Source organism: Cydia pomonella, chromosome 26 (genome assembly GCF_033807575.1).
Source record: "Cydia pomonella isolate Wapato2018A chromosome 26, ilCydPomo1, whole genome shotgun sequence".
NCBI classification, from domain to species: Eukaryota; Metazoa; Arthropoda; class Insecta; order Lepidoptera; family Tortricidae; genus Cydia; species Cydia pomonella.
Genome location: NC_084728.1, coordinates 5,200,264 through 5,220,017, shown reverse-complemented (window position 1 = coordinate 5,220,017; position 19,754 = coordinate 5,200,264). Strand labels below are relative to the sequence as shown.

Genomic DNA, 19,754 nt, shown 5'->3' with positions numbered 1-19,754 from the left:
TTAACCAAGGTATGAAAAGGTACCTTTCACCCGAGTTTCACTCTACTTTTCATTTCGAATACGAGGAAAGTAAAATACATGTGCATTAAAAAAACACGGCTATCAGTATAAACTTCAGTAGTATTTCTTGAGGGTACTTTCAATACAATTTAGGTAAAAATATCATTATTTATGGAATGGGGAGTTAATTAAATATCACAATGGAAACCGTACCACTAATCCATTAATAACTGAAATTTTAATTGCTTATCGTAAAAAAAAAGAAAAAACGTACTTAAAAAGTACAGTGCTCTAGAGTAGAAACGTATAATTTTCTGAACTTGAGAACAACAACGACCCATTTGGATTGAGAGACTAGGCAGGAAATAGTTACGTGACTTTTCATAGCATCTGTCATTCCGATACAGTTTTTCTTTTTTTAGGCGTTTGTCGATGTACGATTTAAATCTTGACTAGGCCCCCTGGTTCGCTCAAGAACACCACTTTCGTAGGCAGGGATTGTACGCTAAAAAACTGACCACAACTGATCAATATGGTCGTGTAAGGGGGCGTGTACCGCGAAAACCGAAATTTGCAAATTGTGGGGATTACGGGCTCTTTTAGTCTCAGTAACACGTAATTAGAGTGACAGAGAAAAATGCCCGCAATGACGAACTTCGATTTTTCGACGAAGTCCTTGCAGCTGGCCGCGAACTGCTCCGACGTGGCGAACTCGAAGTACCACAGCTTGTTCTTTATGCGAATGCTGAACTTCTCCGGGTTGCCTATAGGCTACGTAGGTGTGACAGAGATAGCACTCCTGCTCGCGCTCTAATGGTTATTAATACTGACCACAATATCGATGTGTTCGTGTAAGTTCTTGCAGCTGGCCGCGAACTGCTCCGGCGTGGCGAACTCGAAGTACCACAGCTTGTTCTTTATGCGAATGCTGAACTTCTCCGGGTTGCCTATAGGCTACGTAGGTGTGACCGAGATAGCACTCCTGCTCGCGCTCTAATGGTTATTAATACTGACCACAATATCGATGTGTTCGTGTAAGTTCTTGCAGCTGGCCGCGAACTGCTCCGACGTGGCGAACTCGAAGTACCACAGCTTGTTCTTTATGCGAATGCTGAACTTCTCCGGGTTGCCTATAGGCTACGTAGGTGTGACAGAGATAGCACTCCTGCTCGCGCTCTAATGGTTATTAATACTGACCACAATATCGATGTGTTCGTGTAAGTTCTTGCAGCTGGCCGCGAACTGCTCCGACGTGGCGAACTCGAAGTACCACAGCTTGTTCTTTATGCGAATGCTGAACTTCTCCGGGTTGCCTATAGGCTACGTAGGTGTGACAGAGATAGCACTCCTGCTCGCGCTCTAATGGTTATTAATACTGACCACAATATCGATGTGTTCGTGTAAGTTCTTGCAGCTGGCCGCGAACTGCTCCGACGTGGCGAACTCGAAGTACCACAGCTTGTTCTTTATGCGGGAGCTGAACTTGTCCGGGCTGCCTATAGGCTACGTAAGTGTGACAGAGATAGCACTACTGCTTGGGATCGAATGCTTATTAATACTGACCACAATATCGATGTGTTCGTGTAAGTTCTTGCAGCTGGCCGCGAACTGCTCCGACGTGGCGAACTCGAAGTACCACAGCTTGTTCTTCATCCGAGAGCTGAACTTGTCCGGGTTGCTTATAGGCTACGTAAGTGTGACAGAGATAGCACTACTGCTTGGGATCGAATGCTTATTAATACTGACCACAATATCGATGTGTTCGTGTAAGTTCTTGCAGCTGGCCGCGAACTGCTCCGACGTGGCGAACTCGAAGTACCACAGCTTGTTCTTCATCCGAGAGCTGAACTTGTCTGGATTGCGCTCCCGTTCCGTGTGGAACTTCACGCAGATTGCTGCGTCCTGAAATGTTGGAAAAATTATTCAATTTTCATAACACGAACTTGTACTCAAAGTCTCTTTAGTCTTCATTTGATGATTTTGTAGGGCACAGACTTCCAGTGCGGCGCCGAGGTCGGCATTTCTGACTGCTCTAATGGCTCCCGTTTCTAAATAAATGTCCCACAGGACTATTGACAATGTACTCAGAACGCCCCACAGAACTATAGACAATGTACTCACACCGCCGATAGAGAAGTAGTTATTGATGATATTGTAGGGCACAGACGTCGGGTGCGGCGCCGAGGTCGGCATTTCTGGCTGCTCTGATGGCTCCCGTTGTTAAATGAATGACCCACAAGGCTATTGACAATGCACTTAGAATGTCCCACAGGACTAGTGACAATGCACTTAGAATGTCCCACAGAACTACAGACAATGTACTCACAACGCTGATAGAGAAGTAGTTATTGATGATATTGTAGGGCACAGACGTCGGGTGCGGCGCCGAAGTCAGCATTTCTGGCTACTCTGATGGCCCCCGTTGTTAAATGAATGACCCACAAGGCTATTGACAATGCACTCAGAATGTCCCACAGGACTAGTGACAGTGTACTTAGAATGTCCCACAGAACTACAGACAATGTACTCACAACGCCGATAGAGAAGTAGTTGTTGATGATATTGTAGGGCACAGACGTCGGGTGCGGCGCCGAGGTCGGCATTTCTGGCTGCTCTGATGGCTCTCGTTGCTAGAAAATTAAACATAATCTATTGAATCTCAGGAGGCCTAACACCAGATGACAAAAGTAAATAACTATTACATTAACGAACGAGACTTCGTAGTATCTGTTATCCCGATACATAATTTTTTGTTTGGCGTTTATAATGTTTGTATACGTATTGTACTTATCGGAATGACAGTTAAAACAAAAAAATACGTGTACATTTCCATATAAGGACACTTATTTAAGTTTCGGTTTGTGTTATCTGTAAACGATTATCACTTGGCTAAGACTACTGACTGGCGTCGGTAAGTTTCTAAAATTGCTGAATTTCTATATGGAGACATTTCAGAAACTTCGCATGGTTTTGTATTGGAATAGAAATTTTTTACTTCCAAAATAAAAAAGTTCCTATCAAATTTAAAATTATTTATTTCATGTAATTTACACACATAGAAATCTAAAACATTAAACATGCAGCACATAAACATATCAAAAGTAGACAAATATATATAATACAGTGGTACCAAACTATCTCATTTTGGCTACGACTGTATCACACTTGTAGGGGAATGTCATAATTATGTTTCCTGTGAAATTTTCTAAACTTTATTATGGGAAACTTTCCGCAACTTGCATATTTGTAGCTAGACCTCATCACCTTAGGCATTTCCACTGTCGTTTAGGATCTAGGATCTTAACCCGATAAGGTCTTATGAATCTCTGGACCCGGGTACGTCCTTAAACTACGTCCAAAAGAGAGGTATGGGCATTGTGAACGTCATCTCGCTTTATGTGGTAGGGCACAGCACAGTGGATGACGTTCCAGATCTAGAGCAGAGCCCAACTGGGGAAGTACCTCCACGTTACAGAAAACCGCAGCCACATAACACTAGACCCTACTCATAGTGTTGTGTTCCTGCCGGTGAGTAAGGTTGACAGAGCTCAACGAGGGTGCGGCGTGCTAGGGTCAGCCACGCGCATGTAATTCCTCTGGAGTTGCAGGCGTACATAGGCTACGGAGTGCTTACCATCAGGCGGGCCGTATGCTTGTTTGCCACCGATGTGAAATTTTCTAAGTTATTTGAAACATTACGCAACGTGCACATTTGTAGCTAGACCTCACCACCATAGATATTTCCACTGTCGTTTAGGATCTAGGACCTTAACCAGATAGGGTCTTATGATACTCTAATTACCTAAGCTATTAGAACAGACTTGTACCTCTTCATTGGTGTTTTCAACGTCGATCTGCCATCGGTCCATCATCACGGTGCTGGCGCGCGATATCTTATCTAATATCTTGTGAATGGACTCGCCTTCGTACCTGAAAATGAATTTTTGGTACAAGGTTTTATCGCTGACTGTACTTTTCTTTCCACGGGCAACTAATACTCATCGAGTAAATTCAATCAACCTAAAACACAATTAGTTTGAGTTGTTTTATCACAGAGTGCCCACCTCCTGTCTCCATCATCAGATTATCAGCTCGATGATACCATAATATTGCATTGTCACTCGACTTACACATAATATGCAAATCAGCTTCATCGGAAACCGGGAATTCAAATCGAACTTGCAAGGTTTGATTACAGACTGATACACAGACACACAGTCAACGCAACAGGTATGGAGACGAAGATTACTCGCGTCCGCAAGAAGATTACCCGTGACTCCCGGGTGGTGTTAAAGAGTAATCAACCTTGGCTGCTACACTGCTCTTAATAAGCCTCGTTGCCTTCGAGCAACACGGAAGGGAGACGGCATTCATACTATTTCCCCTCTGCCGAAGCATAGGTACAACTGTACCTATGGCTGTGCACGTTGTGACTCGTCCGTACACAAAAAGAGAACGAGGTGTGCAAGATTTGACGTTGACGTGTGACATTTTCTATGTATTTGTGTCGTCATTACAGATTGGATTTTGTATGTAGTGAGTGAGAAGTGCGACTGTGTGCACGACTGTGTGTTGTTGCATATCAACCAGAGCTATGTTACCTTACGTTTGTTTTTTTTGAATTTTTGATTATTATATTTTTCGGTCCTAATTTCTACAATAATAATAAAAAAGCGGCCAAGTGCGAGTCGGACTCGCCCATGAAGGGTTCCTTTATGACGTATTAAAAAAAACTACTTAAACTATAGATCTCGTTCAACATGTTACCACTTTGGACACACATTTTACCACTTTGATAGTGTCTCTCGCGCAAACTATTCACTTTAGAAAAAAAATTATATTAGAAACCTAAATATCATTTTTGAAGACCTATCCATAGATACCCCACACGTATGGGTTTGACGAAAAAAATTTTTTTTTTAATTTATGACGTATTAAAAAAAACTACTCACTAGATCTCGTTCAAAATAATTTTCGTTAGAAGTTTGCATCGTAATGTATATCATATATTTTTTTTAGATTTTTCATTCTGTTATTTTAGAAGTTACAGGGGGGGGGACACACTTTTTTTTACTTTGGGAGGTTCTCTCGCGCAAACTATTCAGTTTAGAAAAAAATGATATTAGAAACCTTAATATCATTTTTGAAGACCTATCCATAGATACCCCACATGTATGGGTATGTTGAAAAAAAATTTTTTTTTTAATTTCATGACGTATTAAAAAAAAACTACTTACTAGATCTCGTTCAAACCAATTTTCGGTGGAAGTTTACATGGCAATGTATATCATATATTTTTTTTAGATTTTTCATTCTGTTATTTTAGAAGTTACGGGGGGGGGGACACACTTTTTTTTACTTTGGGAGGTTCTCTCGCGCAAACTATTCAGTTTAGAAAAAAATGATATTAGAAACCTTAATATCATTTTTGAAGACCTATCCATAGATACCCCACATGTATGGGTATGTTGAAAAAAAAAAAAAAATTTTTTAATTTCATGACGTATTAAAAAAAAAACTACTTACTAGATCTCGTTCAAACCAATTTTCGGTGGAAGTTTACATGGCAATGTATATCATATATTTTTTTTAGATTTTTCATTCTGTTATTTTAGAAGTTACGGGGGGGGGGGACACACATTTTACCACTTTGGAAGTGTCTCTCGCGCAAACTATTCATTTTAGAAAAAAATGATATTAGAAACCTCAATATCATTTTTGAAGACCTATCCATAGATACCCCACACGTATGGGTTTGATGAAAAAAGATTTTTTGAGTTTTAGTTCTAAGTATGGGGAACCCCCAAAATTTATTGTTTTTTTTCTATTTTTGTGTGAAAATCTTAATGCGGTTCATAGAATACATCCACTTACTAAGTTTGAACAGTACAGCTCTTATAGTTTCGGAAAAAAGTGGCTGTGACAGAATCGGACAGACAGACGGACATGACGAATCTATAAGGGTTCCGTTTTTTGCCATTTGGCTACGGAACCCTAAAAAGCAAAGGTAGGGGCACAGCTATGGTTAATATAGATCAAAATATATAAAAATATTTTTCATAATGTCAATATGCGGAGAGGAAAATGGGGACTACGTTTGTATGGGGAAACGGCCGTCCCCTTTCCTTTTAATGTTGGTAGCTTTTCAATTAGATGTCGCTGTGAGGTAATTTTCATGCCTCTGTTCGAAAATGTGGCAACATTATAGCTCCTAAGGTAATATCCTAAAAGAATAGTATGGAATCTTCTTCGACCTTTTTGTTTATTATTATTATTTATGACACTAATAAGCTTCTGACTTTTGAAAAATGTCATCATTATCAAATATTTCGAACAAATTGTCAAAAACTCTGCCAAAGATTAACACAGTGTGTTTCTTTTTGTTGTCGATTATTGAAAATAACTTTTGTTCGAAAAATATTTTTTTTTTTAATCTTTTGTTCTAATTTAAAAAATATGAACGTCAGAACATTCCTGAGAAGTAACCCTACGTGGGATTTCAGGGTTTGTCCAATGGCTAAGGTCACTGTATATCGTAATAGTCGGCTCGCATGAGAATGAGGAGAGACGACCTCAAATAATGGGATAAGGCAAAGACAAAGAAGAAGAATAGTCGGGTCGATTGACGGGTCGACCTATGACCTATGTACTTCATATTTAACCTTTTAACCGCTTATAATTTTTCTTGGAGCGTGCTCGTGTCGCCGCGGGCACAAAGTTACACGAAGTTTTATTATTTATTTATTTATTTAAACTTTATTGCACACATAAAGAAAAATGTACAAATGGCGAACTTAATGCCAAAAGGCATTCTCTACTAGTCAACCATTGGGTCAAACAGAGACATTTGTGTATGTTGGTGCAGGAAAAAATAATAACAAATAATAAGGAAAAAAATAAAATAGTTGAATACTTCTACTTATATAATGTATAAAAGATAGACTAATACATATAATTATGTACATATACATGATGGTGAACCTTATTTAAGTTCTTCTGACAGAAGATGCTTGCGAAGTAGTCGTTCGAAGTTTTGTCTTATTTATCAGACCGCGGCGAAATAAGCTGGATATTTTATGTCTTATATTTCAGACTACGGCGGTTAAAAGGTTAATGATGTATGCAGCCGTTTCCATATAGTACTTTTTATTGCTAGAAGTTGTAGAAAAAATAGTACTTACCCACCACCCCACCTCAAGCAGCGAGCCAGATCGTTCCCAGTGCCGAGAGGGATCACGCCCACCGCCGGCTGTGTGTCCATTTGCACTTTATCTGAAATAAATATATAAATATTATAGGACAATTTTACCGACAATTTAAGATCGACCTCTCAAACGACAAAGTATGCTCAATAAGGCTTGTGTTATGGGTACCTACTAAATGATAATATATAGATAGATATAGCAAAGAGAATTTGAAATAGAGGTGTATTGTCTAGTGCTAGGCGATATTGGTCACATACATTTGATTTGAAAATTTCCAAATTCATGTTTTGCTTTATACTAAAAATACATTTATTTTCACCTCAGCAGCTCGAACAAGCCTACTTTCGTCCCTCCAGGGAGTGAGACAAGCTTTCTTCATAATGATGATGCCTTCCATTCATGAATGTAAATAAATGTGGTTAACTTAACTTGATGTTGAATTTTTTTAACCTTTAATATGTTTTCACTACTGAGGTGAAAAGTTGTATGTGTCACACGAGAGCAAAGTTATTTTACATCTCGTATTTTTGAGACCTTCGCTACGCTCAAGATTATAACTTAGAATCTTATTACCGTTAGTATATATTATTTATAGCTATTTTGCTTGTTTTAAGTTACTTATTCTGTTTTTTTTGTTTAATGCCTGCACGTAGAGAATGCCTTTAGGCATTAAGTTCGCCATTTGTACTTTATTTGTTATATTGTGCAATAAAGTTTAAATAAATAAATAAAATAAATCTTTCTCTTACTCGGGACTCAATATCAACACTCGCAAGAAAAACCAACTTTCCTCTCTTGTTGCACAAATAACTATTGTGGCAATTACAAATTTGTACAGACAAAAACAGAACTAATAAGTACGCATCACGAAATGAACTCAAATCAGCATAATGCTAGCCATGAAACCAGCGATGGTCTTCCTTAGGGCCCATTCGGTAATGCCAAGACAGATAAGTGAGATAACGCATTATGCGAGCCAAAAGCGGTCAGGTCACTCATGTCACAAGTGAAGAGAAATATCTATAGGTAATCCTCACCCATGGTTTCCAGCACCCAGCCGACGGTTCCGTCACCACCGCAGCATATCACCCTATAGTTCTTCGCGTCTTTGAACATCTGCAGACCTGGAACCATAAGTTCTTTATGTTATGGATGCTAGGGATGCAAGGTGCAATTGTTTTCTGGACTCAGATTAGTCTCTCTAAGATAAAAGAAAAATATGATTTTATTTGCTATGAAATAGTTTTCTTGAAATGCAGATATTTATATAAGAGCGTTTTTCGAAATCAAACACATATATATATTCCATCGTTGCATAAATAACACACCAAACTAACCTTGCATCGGGCCGCCCTTCGCAATATCATGCACCTGCCTCGGATTCAGGATATACTGCAGTTTCCTCAGCACCCGGGACCCTTGGCGCCCCCCAGACTTAGGGTTGATGAACACCAGGAGAGGACAGCTGCCGTCAGGAGGGCTGATTTGGAAGGAGATGGGGGGAGCGCGGTGTTCCTTCTTCTCCTCCTTTTTCTCGTCTGGGGGGGCTGAGATGGAGATGGGGAGGGATATGGAAGTTGGGAGGGTTTGCTGGAAAAGAAAAACTTTTTTAGACATGTTCTATTTTGTTGGGGTATTTACAATAGGATTCTAATCCGAAATAAATGTCATATACGAAGAATAAGTGACCAAGACCTCTAGTGCCCAGGGCTGAACATGGTCACATAGGTACCAATATTGTTGTTGTTGTTTTAACCTGGTCATGATGTGGACCGTGAGGCAGTGACCGTTGCCGGTCGAGCACGAGCGGACGGATTGCAGTCGGGGCGGGATGTGTCGAGCATGTAGTCGTTACACAAGTACCAATAGTGTTGTTGTTGTAACCAGGTTATGATGCGGACGGTGAGGCAGTGACCGTTGCCGGTAGAGCACGAGCGGACGGATGGCAGTCGGGGGCAGGATGTGTTGAGCATGTAGTCGTTACATAAGTACCAATAGTGTTGTTGTAACCTGGTCATGATGCGGACGGTGAGGCAGTGACCGTTACAGGTCGAGTACGAGCGGACGGATTGCAGTCGGGGGCAGGGTGTGTCGAGCATGTAGTCGTCACACAAGTAACAATAGTGTTGTTGGTGTAACCTGGTCATGATGCGGACGGTGAGGTAACGACCGTTGCCGGTCGAGCACGAGCGGACGGATGGCAGTCGGAGGCAGGATGTGACGAGCATGGCGGCCTAAAGAACACGTCCCGCCGGCGTTGTTGGCCACGCAGCGATTGTGAAGCTGTTAATAGCAGAAGGTATTAATGCCAGATGAGGTAACGAGTCTAATAAGTATTTGGGCCTTGAATTTGACAACCAATGCTAGGTACTTAATGGGGCTTTACGATATTATGTGGTAACTTTGGTTGTCATATACAGATGTTTAACGATTAGACAATCTCATAACGTATGGTGCCGTACAGTGCCATTATTCACCTGTTAAACTCGGGGCATTTTCAAAGACTTCAGTACTACTTATATCGAAAATAAAATATTATGTGGGAAATGATATAACTACCTATCGTCCATAATTGTATTGTAACTCATATTAAGGTCCACTATTAACCGTTAACGATGCTCAGTTAACGGTTAATACTGGCGTTACGATAAATTCATTCATAATATGGTCATATAATTTTGCGACTGGGTTTATAGTTGTTGGAGAATTGCACTTCAGAAGTGTCAATTTCTATTTAGTTTATGAGCAGTTTCAGCTATCAGCTTTCGACGATTACTACTGTGAATACAGGCGCGGATACAAGATTTGGCTTAGGGGGGGGGCCATTTTGAGAAAATCTCAAAATGGTAATCAATTTCAATGGTAAATCAATTTAGTAATGTGAGAGCCAGGGTTTTAGGGGGGGGCCATTGCCCCTATGGCCCCCCCCTTGTATCCGCGCCTGTGTGAATATCTTTCATTTCATGACGAAATAGCTGATGACGGTCTCTGATGGCCAAACAACTGTCTAAAGAAGACGTTTGAGGCAGATTCGAGCTTGAATGAATGAAAGGCAAACAGTGGTAAGCCATGATACATACTGTGATGTGGCACCAGCGGCAGTGGAGTCCGGTGATCCCGTTGTATCCCTTGATCTTCTTCCGACACCGAGCGCACTTGCCGTGGCAGTTTCCTATTAACATTTAATATTTCATAAGCATTTTTTTTTCATACATAAAGATTTCGAGATGCATTGCGAGACATTTTAACTAAGAATTCCTGGTAATATTTAGAAACTAAAATGTCATATACAATTTTCTGGATTAGCCTAGTTTCAGAGATAATTAAATGTTTTTCGAAATCATTATTTCGCCATAAGTCGGTACAAAACACATTTATGACTGCGTCATTGCCACTTAGAGGTCTAGTCTGGACATACCTATTGATTGACATCGAAAAATTAAAAAAATGTATTCGAGAGCCTACCCCAAAATAAAAACTTTTTAGTTAATTTTAGGTTATGTGTTTATCAATAAAAATTACGTTTTATGTACAGGAGTGTTCAAAACAAGAGGAAAAAAAAATTATCTACAGTATCCCTTTGCGATCATAAAAGATTAATTTGTCTAGGTTCTATTCTTGGAAAAAAAAAATTGGTTTTTTGAGGTTATAAACCATTAGAGCACACATGCCTTGACGTTAAAGCACCAAACTTTAAGTACGAGTAAGTGGCTTACAAGAGGCGGCCGTGTGCACAGCTGTACTTGCAGACTGCTAAACAAACTCAATATAAACCTCACCAACGGACCAGTGATAGGCTAGACATAAGCTTTCAATTTTATTAGCATATTAACTATTTAAAGAAGTTTCAGGAATTGTGTTAGGATACAAACTAGACCTTTTTCATTAGATATCATACCTTCAACCTAATGGTGAGCCAGAGTGGCGGAAGCCCTCCGCAAGACTCGCAGGAGCGCGCTGCACCCAACGCTCATGAATAGTTTAAGGTCATGTGCGTTAAGATAAATATAATTCATTGTGCTCAGGACAAAATAAATAGTATGAGGATTTCCTATAACTGTTTCTCTTACCCCATCTAACCTTACTTGCAAATTATCCCAGGGATGTGTGTTAAATACAAACAATACCTTCAACCCAATGATGAGCCAGAGTAGCGGGAGCCCTCCTCGACTTTGAATACGTTGCTATGCAGGACGCAGGAGCGCGTTGCACACAACGCTCATGAACAGTATACTTGCAGACTGCAACAGAAACAGATTTGTTATGGTATGGTATACTTAAATACACACAAAAACAGAAACTATAAAGCAATCATATGGCGAAGTGTTAAAAATTGGCTGGTATTCGCGCTGGTGGCCTAGCGATAAGAGCGTGCGTCTTTCAATCCGGAGGTCCCGGGCAACCCCTGCTCGTACGAAATATCATTTGATATTTACTAGTCTCTTTTGAGTGAATGAAAACATCGTGAGGAAACCGGACTAATCCCAATAAGGTCTAGTTTACCCTCTGGGTTGGGAGGTCAGATGGCAGTCGTTTTCGTAAAAACTAGTGTCTACGCCAATTCTTCGGGTAAGTTGCCAAGCGGACCTCAGGCTCCCATGAGCCGTGGCAAAATGATGCGAGAAAGAAGAAGAAGAGTGCCAATTTTTCTGGCGACTTCAAGGATTGTTCCTACTTACATAATTTTCTTCGAGCGGTCTGACTAGGCTCTCTTAACATGGTGCAAAATCAGAAATGAGGCGAATGACGCTACGCTACTGACTTTGAAAATATTTTTTGATAAAATTTTGGTGGCGATATATGGCATGATAAAATTTGATAAGGTAGCTTTAAATTCAACTGTATTATTTACAGATTTTTGATGCTGACGCCATTCAAAGACATTTGATGGAATTCCTTTAATGTAATATAATGATATATGTCTGATTCTGTGTTGCTGTATGCTGAGTGTATAGTGAGTATGCTGAGTTGGGTACATTTCGTGATGCACACGATTTTGTTATCTGTACATGTTCGTACAAGTTTTGTGATCGTCATGAATAAATATGTTTTATCTTTCTAGAGTTAAATAGACTTACAAATGCAGCACAGCCCCTTCTTTCCAAGCCCGACGAGCATGTTGTGGCACAGGTTGCAGTAGGCAGGCCTGCTGAAGTGTTTCAGCCTCCAAGCATGTTCACCATCCTCCTTCACGTTGGTGTCCAGGCCGAGCAGCACGAGGAGTGGGATGGTTGTCATCCTGAAAATAACAAGCTTATTAAATTCAATCTTTTTATAGTCTTTTCAGGGTGTATTTTTACGGGAGATATTGTAAGGAAATCTGAAACTGCATTTTCTAGCTGTCATCTTAAAACAATAGAAACTTTTAATGCATCTGATACATAATATTATGCAGGAGTTATATTCTTATAACTTAACTGATATACTCGTTTGGGGCCAGGGTGAGGACTTTAGTAGTAATAGTAGTAGTAAACTCTTCATTGTACAAAAATACATGTTAAAAGTATCATACAATGAGTAAGAAGTACAAAGGCGAACTTATCCCTTTGAGGGATCTCTTCCATCCCCAGCCCATCCTCATCCCAGCCCATGGGACAGCAGCTCAGCATGGGGCAGCTCATTTCATGGGTTTAGCCCAGTCATCTCCATGTATATGTGGATGATTGTGCCCATTTCTGGAAAAACATATTCTAAGATTATTGTTTTAACATACCCTCCTCTTTTCCATTCGTCCAGCGACACAGTTCCATCAGCGTCGTAGTCTATTTCCACCATCATGTCTTGTAGAATCTGACAAATTGAAATAAAATTAATAATAACGGGTAGCTAACGTCAATTATATTACAAGTAGACAGATATTGGCAAGAAGATATTTCACCTAATTCGTGCGTTGTTAGCCTGTAATTACGGTTATGAGCTTATGTTACTCTTCTTATGAGCTCTGTTATGTAAAATCCGTCCAAGGTGTATTCTCACCGGATTGAGAGCGAAAAAGTATTACAGTGCCACTATAACGATATATGAAATATATTAAGCCAGGTCACTCATGTATATTAAGTCGATGATTGCTCGACACGTTTCGCTCCATAGCGAGGAGCTTCTTCAACGGGAGCACGTGTTGCTGTTGGTGGACCGGCGGTCTGTTGCAGACCGATGTTGGCGAAGGCGGCGGCAGGGTGAGTGATCCGGTTTAATATAATTCATATGTCTGTGTTTCAAGGAAGTTTAATTTTATAAACGTTATATGCTGGCGTTAGATTGGCAGTGCAATCAACTTGAACGAACTGTAGGTACCTAAGGTACCACTGGTACCAGTATTGAAAACGTAAAGCTGACTGGCGTCAGTAATTGATACGTTTACTGTAACCGATATGTTGGAGAAAAAAGTACGTAAAAGCGTGTCTCACCGGTTTCAGTTCAGACGTCTCCCAGCCCAAGTAGTCAGCCACAGTCATCATCTGGTTAACGATGCAGTCCATCTCATTCGTGTCCAAGACCCCGTTACCATCCGTGTCGTATAGGCGGAACATGACTGGAATAAATTAATATTATATGACATAAGCAAGCGCTGGTGGCCTAGAGGTAAGAGCGTGTGACTTTCAATCCGGAGGTCGCGGGTTCAAATTCTGGCTCGTACCAATGAGTTTTTCGGAAGTTAAGTACGAAATATCGTTTGATATATATATATGTATAGTCGCTTTTCAGTGAAGGAAAACATCGTGAGGAAACCGGACTAATCCCAATAAGGCCTAGTTTACCCTCTGGGTTGGAAGGTCAGATGGCAGTGGCTTTCGTAAAACTATGCAGTGTCTACACCAATTCTGGGGATTAGTTGTCAAGCGGACCCCAGGTTCCCATGAGCCGTGGCAAAATGCCGGGACAACACGAGGAAGATGATGAAGTAGTAGGAAGAAAGAAACGCACAGTCTAAACCGTTCCAAGTAGTATCTTCAAATTAGACACACAGTCTCATTGTTTTAAAAACTCCATTATGAATAAATTTTTAGAAATTGAACTCCAAGAGGGGTTAAAATGTGGTTGAGCTAACAATACCTCTACAGACGAAGTCGCAGGCTACTAAAGAGGATATTTCGATGATATTTTTGATGCCGTATTTGTACGTATAATAGTCGATCACAAGACTCCTGAAATAACAAATTTTAGTTGCAAATCTTTTATTTATGAGGTACTTAACTGCACTTGAAAATCAGTAAATATAGAACCTATATTTTCCTTATTTGTTCTCATAGATGGATATCCGACAGAAATATGCAAATCTGAAAGTATGACAATAACGCCTTTGAAGACAGATTTTACTTCAGAAAAATTGTATTATTGCCCGTGGTACACTACTACTTCTAACCCCCAGTACCGATGGGTAGAAAACACATACTCGTTAATATTAAGGACGTGCAACCGTATTAACTGTCGTGATGATACGTTTGAGATCAAACATGCCGTAGTGCTGCAACTTGCCCCTCCAAGAGAATTAGCTATCTTCAATAGAAGTAGTCACAGTGTAGTCTTAAAGTGCGCCACGCCCTTTGATGAGTTTCAAGAAAACCACAGAATACCAAGTGCACTACAGATTCCGTGGAGGTGATGGTATACAAATAAATACTACGAGCAAATCCTGGATTTCGATAGAATTTTATGCAGATATAAAGCTACCCTGTGCTGGAAAACATTACAACGCAAGAGTTGCTATAAGAATGCCGGGGAGTGAATTTTGGTCTGATTATGCCACGGTTTCTTTTATGACTGTCGAGAGTGTTGGTCAAATTTCCATGGAATGTATGTAAGAAGAAGTTTGAACTACCACCGGTATTCAAGGCATACAAGCTTGGCCAACATATAGAGAAAGAACTTGTGAAGCTACAAGAGAAAATTAAGAAGTTAAAGGAAAAAGCTGAGAATATAAACCAACTTTTGAAAATAAGGAAGAATACGTAGATAGTTTATAAGAATATTATAATAAATAAATAAATAAATAAATATTATAGGACATTATTACACAAATTGACTAAGTCCCACAGTAAGCTCAATAAGGCTTGTGTTGAGGGTACTTAGACAACGATATATATAATATATAAATATTTATAAATACTTAAATACATAAAAAACACCCATGACTTAGGAACAAATATCCATGCTCGTCACACGAATAAATGCCCTTACCAGGATTTGAACCCGGGACCATCAGCTTCGTAGGCAGGGTCACTACCCACTGGGCCAAACTGGTCGTCAAAATATATTGGACAACGAGAAATGTACTATGCTATGTACTATGTGTATGTATGTATGTGATTATGAGATTGTAGGTTATAAAATCAATCTGCGCCTATTCTTGAGATTAGTTGCCAAGAGGACCTCAGGCTCCCATGAGCCGTTGCAAAAATGACGGGACAACGCGAGGTAGATGATGATGATATTAGGTCCAGGTTTCTCCTGGAGATTTATACTTACACTCCAGCTTATCTTCAGGTCTCCCGGCTTCCAGCAGTGAGAGATAGCATACGATGTCCTTCAATGAGACCCTGGCGGTGTGCACTTCTAGGGTAGACGATCGCCGCATGAGGTGCTTAAAATCTGAAAACATAAAATGGTCACTAGTAGAATAAAGGTAAGGAGGATAAAGTAAATCAAGGTGGCAAAATATGGAAAGATATCGGTAATAGCCACGTGAATTAAAAACAACAATATTATTGATATCCTAGATTAAAATCCAGAATTCTTGGCCATTTCAGGGTGTGAACTGGTCAACAAGAAAAATACTTATTTAACAAAGGTTTACTGGAAAGATATATAATATTTTTGCAACGATTCATTAAAAATACACTTTATTCCTTTACATCCAATAAATACAAAGTGAACAAGGGCTGCGCCATAGTACGCTGGATTCTGTTAAAAAAATTTGAAATGAAAAATTAATTAATATTACGCCAGAATGGGCTAAATGTACATAATAATGTGTGTGTAATGTAAATGTAAATGTATATTTTTTATCCCACGACGGTGGTAAACAAGCATATGGCCGGCCTGATGGCAAGCAGTCACCGCAGCCTATGGACGCCTGCAACTCCAGAGGTGTTACATGCACGTTGCCGATCCTTTAAAAACCTGTGTACTCCTTGTCTTCAACCCCAAGACTGTAGACCATCGGGATAACCTCGGCAGGGAGCTCATTCCACAGCCGGAGCGTCCGCGGGAGGAAGTTCCTCTTAAACTGCACAGTGCGCGACCAGTTAGGTTCTAGGGTGTGAGGATGAACACTATGCCGACGGCGAGCGGTGCGGTGATAGAAAGTGACCATTGGCATCATGTCAAACAATTCTTCCGAGCACAGCCCATTGTACAAGCGGTAGAACACACACAAGGAGGTAAAGTCTCTCCTTAGACTTAAAGGTTCAATACCGCTTGTGAATATCTAACTTTCCGATACACTCATTCTTACCTTCGATCTTGGTAGACTGGTTGACCCTCAAGGAGTTACTGCTCTTTCTGCTCGAGTTCCTGGACATCTGGCTATGACTGGGGCTGGTCTCCGTGCGCCCGAGACACAGCTCATGCGAGGAGTACGAGGGGTGCGTGGTCACGGTGAACATGGGGTGCACGCTCCCTGGAATTAATGACACATTATAGTGTTAGTATTATTCGTTGCTGTCAGATAACCACAAATATTGATCACTAGCGTACATATACTACGGACAGATGGTGGCATTATTGAGCAAAGTCTGTGGCTTAGGTATATTTTATAATTGAATGAATAACGATTATAAATGATTGATTTTTCTAAATCATACACTTATTCAAGTGGTGCTAAAGCTTTTGGAATGTAAATATTGAGAAAATCACTTATTAAATAGATGAATGAGTATGAGTATGAATATGAGTTGAATTTTATTGCTAATGTCGACTCCATAGCTCGCTATTAGTCTTACCATGCGATAAAAACTCCGATGCCTAATCATCACTGACAAGACTATTGCAGCCAATAAGCCTGACATCGTGCTGACAGATCGATCGCAACGCCGGGCTGTGCTCGTCGACATTACGAAAATGAGAATCTCGTGAAAGCCGAGAAGAATAAGTCAAGCAAGTACCTTGGCTCACGAGATAACCGCCATGTGGGATGTTGATTCGACGATCATTGTCCCGATAATCGTTTCAGTGAACGGTCTCATAGCGAAGAGTCTCGGCCAACACCTTGAGAGACTCTCGTTAGGTGGTTGGATCAAGGGTCCGATGCAGAAGGTGGAGATCTTGGATACGGCGCGGATAGTCCGGCGGTTCCTCTCTCTGCGGCCCTGACCACCGGCAGCTTGGGACCTGCCCCGCTGCCCCTAGGTTAGGGTTTTTATAATGTGTTTATATGTATTTTTTATTCTTTTTTAATGATTTTTTGTATTTTACTTTTATATTCATATTATAAAATGCCTAACCCAAGATAAATAAAGAGTAAATAACAGTTGTCTACATTGATAACATTATTTGATATAATCGTATATATAATGTATGCCAGTAATGAAGGTTCTATAATATAGGTTAGAAAGTACTTATATCAATTAAGTGTGAGAATGTAAAAGAAATAAAATAGTGTATGGAACATAACATTTCCGACAATTCTAGTATATGATTTCATGAGTACATTATAATACATTAATTTATTCATTCAATTGTAAAAGGATTATTAAAAAAAACGGTCGTAACAGTCGAGAACGCGAGTGATTCCAAATGACCGCTAACGAACCGAAAATATATTTAAAGCTGCGTATTCATTGCGGTTGTCATTAACTCGCGTTAACCTCATTTCTCAATTTTCCATCAAAATTTAACGTTATAAAATATACATAAATTGCTAAACACGATTATTTTCTCGATCATCGCGAATATGAAATGGGACAAATCACGATTCGGAACCACTGATGCGATTACGAATAAATATCGAATCAAACCAAACGAGTTCTGTGAAATATTTGAACAGAATATTCAAAGAATTTGTAATCGGTTGGGTATTGGTTTATTACATTACCCTTTTGCGCCTTATTATTTAATAGCAATAACCTTTAAAAGTGAAAACATCTTTAGATACTGTAGCTCAATGCAATCACTACAACAAAGAAGAATAAATAGCGCTGGTGGCCTAGCGGTAAGAGCGTGCGACTTGCAATCCGGAGGTCGCGGGTTCAAAGTTCAAATTCAAACCCCAGCTCGTACCAATAAGTTTTTCGGAACTTATGTACGAAATATCATTTGATATTTACCAGTCGCTTTTCGATGAAGGAAAACATCGTGAGGAAAACGGACTAATCCCAACAAGGCCTAGTTTACCCTCTGGATGGGAGGTCAGATGGCAGTCGCTTTCGTAAAAACTAGTGCCTACGCCAAATCTTGGGATTCATTGTCAAGCGGACCCCCGGCTCCCATGAGCTGTGGCAAAATGCCGGGACAAACGCGAGGAAGAAGAAGACGTGCGTTTATTGCTGACTTTTCTTTCAACAGGCAACTGACTAGACAATTCTAACAACCCTAAACACAATTAGGTTGCGTTGTTTTATCACAGAGTTCCTAATAGCCACCTCCTGTCTACATAGATCAGCTCGATGGTACCTTAATATTGCATTGTCACCCGACTTTTTGTATGCAATTTTTCAGCTTCATCGAAAACCGGTGAGTGGGTAAAATTTAACTTGCAAGATTTGACCCGCACAAACATAGTCACTCATTTATGGAGGAAAAAGTATTATTTATCCTTCAGGCACGGTTATAAAAAGTAACGTAATAATACCAATAAACAGTGTTTTAATTTATTTTGCAATTGGAATTCATTTTCCGCCTCCGCATCAATTTCAAAGTTTTGATGTAAATATTGTTACATTTTCATTATTCAATATTTAGCTGAAAATATATACCATTGTTAGCTCGAAATAGCATTGTAAAGGTTCGAGCCAATAAACTGAAAAATAAGTAATCAAAAAGAAACAGTTTTTTCACCTCAGCAGCTCGAACGATCCTACTTTCGTCCCTCCAGGGAGTGAGACAAGCTTTCGTCATAATGACGATGCCTTTCATTCATGAATGTAAATAAATGTGGTTAACTTTCCTTGATGTTGAATTTTTTTAACCTTTAATATGTTCCCACTACTGAGGTGAAAAGTTGTATGTGTCACACGAGAGCAAAGTTATTTTAGATCTCGTGTTTTTGAGTCCCTCGCAAGAAAAACCAATTTTCCTCTCTTGTTGCACAAATAACTATTTCATGATGTCCATACATTTTACGAAAACTTCAACTTAAATCCGGAGGCAGTAAAATTAAAGCTAGAAATAAAATAAAAATACGCGCAGTAATTAATTATCAAATGGCACCTTTTTTAACTGTGCTTCCTATAAAATAATAAAAAACCGGGCAAGTGCGAGTCGCGCACGAAGGGTTCCGTACCATTATTTATAAAAACGGCAAAAAAATTATGTTAGTTGTATGGGAGCCCCCCTTAAATATTTATTTTATTCTGTTTTTAGTATTTGTTGTTATAGCGGCAACAGAAATAC

General features: G+C 39.8%; 1 protein-coding gene across 2 annotated transcripts in view; it reads right to left on the bottom strand.

Moving 5' to 3' along the window:
- Window positions 1-19,754, bottom strand: part of LOC133532149 (diacylglycerol kinase 1) — a 255,031-nt gene that overhangs the window by 5,625 nt on the left and 229,652 nt on the right. Inside the window, exons 6-19 of one of the 2 annotated variants that reach the window (XM_061870681.1) lie at window positions 16,660-16,824; window positions 15,672-15,794; window positions 13,613-13,737; window positions 12,919-12,995; window positions 12,284-12,444; window positions 11,333-11,446; window positions 10,286-10,377; window positions 9,345-9,488; window positions 8,543-8,795; window positions 8,243-8,329; window positions 7,182-7,272; window positions 3,828-3,930; window positions 2,532-2,630; window positions 1,747-1,902 (exon numbers count right to left, since the gene is read on the bottom strand). In XM_061870681.1, the coding sequence (XP_061726665.1) occupies window positions 1,747-1,902; window positions 2,532-2,630; window positions 3,828-3,930; window positions 7,182-7,272; window positions 8,243-8,329; window positions 8,543-8,795; window positions 9,345-9,488; window positions 10,286-10,377; window positions 11,333-11,446; window positions 12,284-12,444; window positions 12,919-12,995; window positions 13,613-13,737; window positions 15,672-15,794; window positions 16,660-16,824 (1,790 nt within the window). Of the gene's footprint in view, window positions 1-1,465; window positions 1,903-2,531; window positions 2,631-3,827; window positions 3,931-7,181; window positions 7,273-8,242; window positions 8,330-8,542; window positions 8,796-9,344; window positions 9,489-10,285; window positions 10,378-11,332; window positions 11,447-12,283; window positions 12,445-12,918; window positions 12,996-13,612; window positions 13,738-15,671; window positions 15,795-16,659; window positions 16,825-19,754 lie in introns of those variants that run through there. The other variant, XM_061870680.1, reaches the window with a different exon arrangement.